We start from the raw sequence: 9,335 nt of genomic DNA, 5'->3' as shown, positions 1-9,335 counted from the left end.
ATGGAAACGATTGTACTTGTAGGCTCCTGGTTTTCACCAGGCTTACTAGTGATACTGATAGCCGCATGCGTGTGCCTTTTGTGTATGAATGCAAGCAAGGGTTCGACAACAACACATATTCCTGGGCCTAAACGGTGGCCAATCTTTGGGAACGCTTTAAGCATAGATCGTAATGCGCATGTCACCTTCACTAAATGGGCAAAGACATACGGATCAGTGATTGGAGTTAAGTTGGGACCTATGAATGTTGTGGTGTTAAATGATTTGCAATCTATTGAGTCAGCTTTTACTAAAAGTGGGGGTATTTTGAACAGACCTGCTCCTGGTTTATTGAAAGCTGCATTTTCTAATGACGGTAAGCTATTGAATTATTGAATGCTCTGTGTACTAGCATATTGTAATCTACAGTCTATACTGGATGGGCGAAGGTATTGGGTTAAACAAGGATGTTGAAGGATTCCCCAAGTAAACTTCTCTTACTGGGATCTTTACTTAGTAAAACAAATTACATTCCTAATAAAGAACATGAGAAAGTAATGTTTCTAAATGCTTATTTCTATAGGTAGTTTGCTTTGGGAAAATGGAGAAAAATGGAAAGAGACAAGAAAATTTGTTTTGCGATTCCTACACGATTTCAAACAACAAAAGTTGATAAAGTTACTTAATTTCGAGAGTGGAAAACTCTGTGACCTTATAAGGCAACATAATGGAGCAGCTATTGATGTTTGCCAACCAATCAATATGGCAGTGTCAAACGTGTTGTGTGCATTGTGTTTTGGGCATCGTTTCGAATACGACGATGACAACTTTCGATCGCTTCTTAGTAATTTACAAGCATTAGGTAAAAGTGTTTCTGGTACAACAATTGGCCATTTTCTACCGTTTTTATATTACACACCTTTGTATAGCAATTTTCGAAATCTTGCTACGAGTTTCACGGATTTCATAGATGGAGAAATCTCTCAACATATTGAAAGTTATGACCCAATCAACGTTCGAGATCTGATTGACGCTTTCTTAACAGATGAAGTAGAACTTGACAGAGTACCAAACAAAAGAACTGAAACCCGTGTAAGAAGAGCAATTATTGATATGTTTGCATCGGGAACTGACACAACAAGTACTGCTCTAGAATGGTCAATACTTTACATGACACAATACACAGAGCAGCAAAAAGCTGTAAGTGAAATATTTCAAACATTTGTCATTTTAATTACAGTTCCTCCTTCATCTTGACTGAGTTTATCATCTTGAAAGACGTTTGATATTGACAGAAGTTTGTTTCCTTTGACAGAATTTGTTTTCATCTTTGACTGAGTTTAATCATCTTTGTTTGTTGATATTGACAGACGTTTGTTCCTGTTGACAGAATTGTTTTCATCTTGAAAAAAGTTGACTTGACTGTCAGTTTGACAGAAATGTATTTATATTTACACATGACAGAATTGTGTTGGTTATGACAGAAGTTTGTCCATATTGACAGAAGTTTGTCCATATTGACAGACAGACATTCATACTGACTGAAAATTCTATATATTGACAGAAATGTGTTCATACTAACAGAAGTCTGTGTACTTTAAAAAACAATAATGAATCTGTCTTTTTTAGATTAAAAGGGAAGTGGATGATGTAACACGACAGCATCAACTACTAACGCTACAATCTTATTATGAGAAACTGCCATATACTCAGGCAACTATAATGGAAGTTTTGCGCCATGCCAACGTTTCGCCGCTTGGACTACCTCGGAAGGTATCAAAGCCAATGTCAATTCAAGGCCACTTGTTTCCTCATGATTCTTGGGTGTTTGCGAACTTATGGGCTGTACACCATGATGAGCAGTACTGGAATGATCCAACTAACTTTAGGCCAGAACGATTTCTTTCGGTTGAAAAGAAGACCGTAATTTCTTCAAAAGCATTCATGCCATTTGGTTTAGGTAGGAATTTACACAACACAAATTGTGAATTGACAGATCTATAGATAAATTGTTACATATGTTTAATTTTGTTCCTGTAGTATTATTGTATTGTATAAGTACAACAAACGAGTAGAGTCTCAATACAGTCTAAAACCTCTCCAACAATTATATTACAATTGTCATACATAACATGTTATTATTTCTTTTTTCAGGTAAAAGATGTTGTGTTGGTGAAAAGATCGCTATGTCTACAATTATTGTTATATTGTCAAAGATAATGCAGGAGTTTAATTTTAAAATCCCAGAAGAAGACCCAAAACCTAGTCTTGTGGGCATAAATGGACTCACTCTTTCACCTGCTCCATTTAGAGTTTGTGCAGTTCCTCGCTAAATATATTGAAGATATATAAGAGCAATTATATCCTGCCTATTGGCTTTTTTTTTATGACTACTGTTTTTTCCTACTAAATTCAAGAGAATTTTATGGAGAAATTAATTAATTACATTTAATAGAATCAAATTTATTTGATAAACATTTTTTTTGCATTGTATGAAAATTATCACTACAATCTGTTTATTATCAATGTTACTCTGGGCAATTATCAATGTTACTTTAAGCACCATTCAATGTTACTATAGGCACCATTCAATGTTACTCTGGTCACCAGTCAATGTTACTCTGGTCACCGTTCAATTTTACTCTGGTCACCGTTCAATGTTACTATACGCACCATTCAATGTTACCCTAGGCACCATTCAATGTTACTATACGCACCATTCAATGTTACTCTGGTCACCATTCAATGTTACTCTGGTCACCAGTCAATGTTACTCTGGTCACCATTCAATTTTACTCATGACACCAAAGCATTTAGTATGCTTTGCCATACAGTATACAGGTGAGTAATCAGTGGTATCACTTGATATTAATATTTTAGAATGTCTTCTTAGTCTTAAATTGCCAACAGAAGCGTTAGTATCAGATCCAATAATGAACTTGATTAATCATTGCAATAATGTGTGATAAGTGCAGTTAGACCTCACCACCACGCTCTGATGACCCCTGCCATGTGATTTCCATCTGCTATTTGTCTCCACATAATTCTACTAAGTCTCCACCTATGTTGGACAGAACGTGCTCTTGATGTTAACCCACATCTGTGACGTATACGAATGTAGTTGCTGTCTCGTGGCAAGGCTATTACTTCTCGATGTGCTACTTCCTGGAAAATTAACACCACTAATTAGAATGGATGCATAAATTATTATTATTTACTAAACACAAAATGTAACATAAAATGAGTTTCATTATTGGAAAAAGTAAAATTGAGATCAACAAATATAGCACTTTCTGAAGTCATTTTTTTTTCCAGATGCAATAAATTTTCATTCCTTTCTTTGACAGATGAAATTATGATTTCTATTTGATAGACTACTTCAGTGTTCTCCCAATAGAGAAATCAATTCCGGACAATTAAGTGAAAGTACAGTAGGCCTACCAAATCATAAGTGATCTGTTAATGTAAGATTTATCACTGAATACAAAAAAAGTACATTGTACTTTATCAATCCAATTTACAAAATATAGGCTGAATCAGAGTAATCAGCCTGATTACTCTTGTATTTAAAGGCTAGGGCTATAACTTAATAGACAAGAATTTTCATTTATAATTTTCTTATCTCCGGATATTTGGAAACTTTCATGCATAATACCGGTACCTAAGAAACCTAAGATTAACAGCATGAATGATTTGAGACCCGTTGCACTCACGTCTGTCGCGATGAAAATATTGGAACGTATTATTTTAAAAATTATGCAACCTTATGCTGAAAAAGTGTTAGACCCGTTGCAATTTGCTTACCGATCACTCCGTAGTACCAGTGATGCAATTTATTTCAAATTACATAAATTGTATTCACATCTAGATAATGTAAAGAAAGGCCACTCGGCACGTATTATGTATTTTGATTTTCAATCTGCGTTTAATACCATACAACCCCATATCTTAGCAGACAAAATGTTGAATATGGAGTTTCCCCGTCCGATTGTTCGTTTAGTTTTAAATTTCATTTGTGATAGAAAACAATTTGTTAATATTAATGGTGTTAAGTCAGAAATCGTAACCTCTGACACCGGTGTTCCTCAGGGTACTGTCAACGCACCTAAATTATATTCCTTGTATACGGCGGATTACAGATCTTTAAATGATGAGCTTTGCCCCGTTGTTAAATTCGCTGATGACACTAGTACTATTGGTCTCATAGTTTCAAACAATGATGAAAATTATCGTAGCGAAATACAAAGATTTGTTAAATTTTGTGACGATAATTATCTCCAAATAAATGCATCAAAAACAAAGGAGATGATCATTGATTTTAGGACTAAACATAAATTTAATTTTCAACCAATCACTATCAAAGGTAAAGAAATTGAAATTGTTGACCAGTACAAGTATCTAGGAATTGTTTTCAATGATAAACTGAGTTGGGGAGACCATATAGACTTCATCAGCAAAAAATTAAGTCCCAGAATGTATTGTATGAGAACTTTATATAAATTTAACTCCTGTGATTTGATGTTACTTTCGTTCTATAGATCCGTTATATGTAGTGTTTGGACGTATTGCCTCTCCTGTTGGGCTGGTAATGTTACCGGAGGGAATAAAGGACGCCTTGAAACTTTCATCCGTCGGGCTGGTAAAATGATTGGTCTGGAACTGCCTTCCTTTACCGATGTGCACCTAGAACACCTCCAGAAAGATTTCGAACGCATTGAGTCGGATGCCTCTCATCCTCTCCACAAAGTGATCATAGACCAACTTAATCCAAGTGGTAGATTGAGGCTCCTCAGTGTGAAAACAAATCGATTTGCTAAATCCTTTATTCCCTCCGGTATCATCCAGTACAACAGGAAGTCAAGAAGATAATTTTATATTGTAATTTTTTAGATGTTTTTATATGAATGGTTTTATGCTATATTTGTTTTTATTGTGTTTTCTTTGTTATTATGACGAGCAATGAATTTCCTTTTTGAGGATCAATAAAAGTTATCTTATCTTATCTTATCTTATCTTATCACTATTTTTAATATACAGTACTGGTTGGAGCTACCGTAACTGGCAAATCTTGTTAGCTAAACCTGCTTTGGGACAACACTGAATACAAATACTAGTAATCTTATACTAAGTATAAGATTACTAATATTTATACTCAGTGTTCATACTATGTATGAGTATGCACCTTAAATTTGTCAAATGGATGCTACAGAAAGACAAGGTGGATTCTAGAAACCTTGGGGTGCTTCTGTATTTAACGCCCGTATTCTTAAACCGGACTTTAGTCGTAGTTCGAAGTTCGACTTGGAAAAGTCGTAGTTCGAGCTATTACTTCAAATTCGATTCAAAAACGAAGTAGTCGAAGTTTGCAGTTCGACTTAATGAAGTCGAGCTTTTAGTAGAGTTGCACACGTCTGGGTAACAAAGGCTATACATTGGCCAATGACAAGAGAGTATTTGAGGAGCAGACGAAATTTTGCGCATTGATATCACTTTCCATTTCTTACAACACTTTTTACGCATCAGGACTATATACATGAAAAATAATTTTAATCGTTAATTATTAGAACAATATCAGTATTAATTTAACAGTGAAGTATATTTGATTAACAAAAAATAAAATCTTAAAAATATATTTAGGAACCATGGCGGTACGGTAACTTTTATATTTTCTAGGCCCCCAACAAAGTATGATCGCCACGAACCACGCACTTCATAGCGTGACAAGAAAGCGCTAGGCCCCCTAAACATTCCATCGCGTGGTGAATTGCCACATCTCCCATTGTCGCTATGGCGTGACGTAGCTCAAGTCGGACTTGCGCGAAGAAAATAATGTAATTTGTATACAGTTGTAAATAAAGATGATTTTCATTATTATAATTTATACCAATGTATATTTAATTAAGCTAATATAAATATAGATATTTCATTCTTTAATATCTGGCCAATATAACAATTCAATGACTGTTACGTTTTTTTATAAACATCGTTTAAAAACCATTTAGTTGACCATTTAGTCTGCCCCCTCCAGGACTCAAAAAATCGATCAAAATCCGTCTCGATTTAGTCGAGGTTGGCCTGATTTAGTCGGTGATTTAGTTGAAGTTCGGTTTATGAATTAAAATGACGTCATTTTTTTAGTTTTAGCTTGAACTACGACTAAAGTCCGGTTTAAGAATACGGGCGTAAATGTTAAGATTCAAACTCTGATGCGACTTACCTGTAGTTCTGCAGGCAATATATCATTTTTTCTAAGAACATTGATGGAGCGTCTTTCTCTTCCCATTTCTTTTACAAGCCGCCTTCGTTTGACATCACGTAACATTCTCCAATCTACATAACGTGTCCTGACTGATGTCACCTGACTTGTTTGTGTTGATAACAATGGCTGTCCGATGACAGTACCAACCTAAAATAGAATGTCAAGTATATTACTATATTTAGTGGCTTGATTTCTTTGTTCAAAATCAACTAGGCCTAGAGGCTTATTTTACAGTATGTTTGAGTTATATTTGAATATTATTATCCCCTGAAAGAATATTAATTAATAAATATGCCACCAAAGGGCTACTGAGTGCAGTAGGCCTAGGCCTACTAGAGGCCTAGCCTAGGCCTATACTGTATTTTCACAATTAATTAATATAACATCTAATTCTATTTATAATAGGTCCTCGCTCGGCCTACTTATATATTGTAATTTATATATAATATGACATAGGTCAACCGGCAGCCCATTGCGTACTAAACCTAAAAAGTCAATGTTGCCTTTTTGGTTAAGCCTACCCTTCGGCTTTCTGGCTAGTTAAGCCTAGGCTAGGCTAGGTAGGAGGGTGCCGGTCTCGACTCGTGAGTGAGGCCAGTCCAGTTGGCAGTCACAGTCAGGCTAGGCTCTAGGGTAGGTCTACCCATTGGTTTTTCATGGACAAAAGTATACTTAAATTCACAAAACATTGCATAAGCAATGAAAAGAAAATTATACGAACCTGATTCAAGCACTTTGAAGTCATGTTTACAAAAATTCTGCCTAACAAATTCGCCATGATTTCACACAGTCACGCATGAATGCATCATCAAAGTAAAGGATTATTACCCCTCTATAGTCTATAGTTTTACTTACTTTTTTCTACCAAATTAATATACAATCTTTGCTCCGTTATTTAAATTCTTATAGGCCAATGCCAAATTTGACAATCTCATAGTAGGTAAATAGATACAATTTGAAAGTATTGTAAAGTAAATATACTAACCAAGTATAAGGTATATTACTTATTATTATTTGATTACCTGTTTCTGTGCAAAAAAAATGCGACAACCCGTTCATATTATGTTTTCTTGATTTCTAATGTTTCAATATTTAAAAAGTTTAATAGTTCGAACTGTATTGCATCTGGAAAGTTCACATAATCAAATTGTCTTTCAATATTTTTCTAACAATCTTTCTTCTACCATGATGAATTTATTCAACACTGCTAATTTTAACCATGGTAATAACCTAAGAAGTACTGTTTATTTATTATCATTGTACTCAAACTAGACCTTTTTTTGTCATGACCTTTTTTATTTTATATATAATTATATACAAATGTATTTTCTTCTCTTCGTTTATGGGTTTTGCATGACCAGAAATTTCTTCTCGCAAGATCCTCTATTAATGGTATTTGTGTACTCATCTCATTAAATTACCACTCTTTAATTATTGCATTGCTTTACCATGGATAGAAACTAATAAATTTTGAATTATTGTTATTATTAACTAAATCACAGAACGAACAAATAAATTACCCTACATACTCCAATTAATGAAATACAATTCTGATTAGGACATAATCAATATCATATTTGAGCAAAATTCACTTATTAATTCTCTATAATTATACATTGACTATTTTATTAGTTCTGTTTGCATCAGGAAGTCTCTCTAAACATAAACCGGAAGGCCGGTCCGCCTATCGAATAAAAATTTAAAAAATAAGGAATAAATTAATCTAGACCTAGTGTCCATTCAATGAAATATGATTTTTGATTATAGGAAAAAATCAATAATCTGAAGATTGGGCACAATTCGATCAATTATTAATCATTCTAAATTGACTAATTGTTGTACAACACTTAATTGATGTTACCATAGGTGCATTCACGGTGGTAATAATCTTTACAATGCTAGTACGTCATGCATATTGGTATATTAAATCATATTCAATAAATAGTGATAATGATGTGTAAGAAATGATCTTACTTTGAAAGTACCTATACCGTAATTAGAGAGCCGTGTAAATGGTTTTTCTGCTTTTTTTGTGTGTGGTTATTTTGGGATATTCTATGGATTATTTTTGTGTGTAAAGCGCTTTAGAAACATTGTATTAGGCGCTATATAAGGCTACCATTATTATTAGCCTTATCATATTCTTGTCCGACAATGTTTCCAGCTATCATTCTGTTCTTCTTAACGCAATAGAAACATAATTGTGTATCAATCAATGATAGCATAGTACAGTACTACATTTTATTACTTTCAAATGAGACAAAAACCACAACGAATACAAGTGTCATTTGTGTCTGAGTTCTGCATGGGTAAAGTAACATCTACACAGTAACTGTAGCTCTTTCGCAAGTGAAATACTTGTTATTGGCACCCGAGGAAAACACTAATCCCAATACACAGTAGTTTTACTTTACAACACTGCACATTGAATCTCATGGCGACCTCTGACCTCGCAATGTATAGAAGGAAATATAAACAGGCCCTACGTACATAAAAATGTTTTTGAATACATTTCCGGCTTAAAATATTATATAAAAACATGTTTTCAAAATTCTTCGACGATAACGAACGAAACTTTCCAGCTGATCATCCTTTCATATATTCATGAAGTTTATTCATTTTGACGAATATTAGCAGTCGTGTTCGTACTCTAATTACGAAATGAATATGTTTTTGATATAGGATAGGATAGCAGTTTTACATTTCTCGCCCGCTCTCATTTTTACTGATGGCCTAAAAAGTCTACGCTGGCCTTTGGATAGTACCGTCGTTGTTTTGGACTATCTTCGCTCTGTCTACACTTTCAAACTAGTTTGACAAATAGTATGTTGGCATATCAAGCAATTCATCTTTTCGTTCTGTTGACACACATGCCAGCAATATGCACCTGCCTTCATAATACGAAAACCCTTCGCAGAAAATTTTGCCAAGACACAATTGAGAGCATTGTATCAAATATCGACAAGTGTGCTTAGAAATTGTTTTACCGTGAACTCGCTCATTCTTGGGGACTTTCTTCAAGATAGATTGTTGAAGAAATTTGAATTCTGAAGAAAAAAAACAAGAAACCAACTTTACAATAAAAACATCACTGGTA

The 9,335-nt window shown here is 34.2% G+C and overlaps 2 protein-coding genes across 2 annotated transcripts; one reads left to right on the top strand and one right to left on the bottom strand.

The window, feature by feature from the left end:
• Positions 1–2,372, top strand: LOC140041581 (cytochrome P450 2J4-like). Its single transcript, XM_072087646.1, has 4 exons — positions 1–355; positions 563–1,218; positions 1,609–1,981; positions 2,134–2,372. The coding sequence occupies exons 1-4, from the start codon at positions 1–3 to the stop codon at positions 2,310–2,312; spliced, it is 1,563 nt and encodes a 520-aa protein (XP_071943747.1). The 3' UTR covers positions 2,313–2,372.
• An 18-nt stretch (positions 2,373–2,390) lies between these two features.
• On the bottom strand, positions 2,391–7,081 carry LOC140046543 (small ribosomal subunit protein uS14m-like). The gene is made up of 3 exons (XM_072091233.1): positions 6,960–7,081; positions 6,197–6,385; positions 2,391–3,144 (listed from the first exon to the last, which is right to left on the bottom strand). The coding sequence occupies exons 1-3, from the start codon at positions 7,014–7,016 to the stop codon at positions 2,962–2,964; spliced, it is 429 nt and encodes a 142-aa protein (XP_071947334.1). The 5' UTR covers positions 7,017–7,081; the 3' UTR covers positions 2,391–2,961.
• Positions 7,082–9,335: the final 2,254 nt, after the last annotated feature.

Source organism: Antedon mediterranea, chromosome 1 (assembly GCF_964355755.1).
Source record: "Antedon mediterranea chromosome 1, ecAntMedi1.1, whole genome shotgun sequence".
In the NCBI taxonomy this organism is placed as follows: Eukaryota; Metazoa; Echinodermata; class Crinoidea; order Comatulida; family Antedonidae; genus Antedon; species Antedon mediterranea.
Note: the sequence above shows the minus strand (reverse complement) of the source record. Positions and strands in the feature narration are given on the sequence as shown.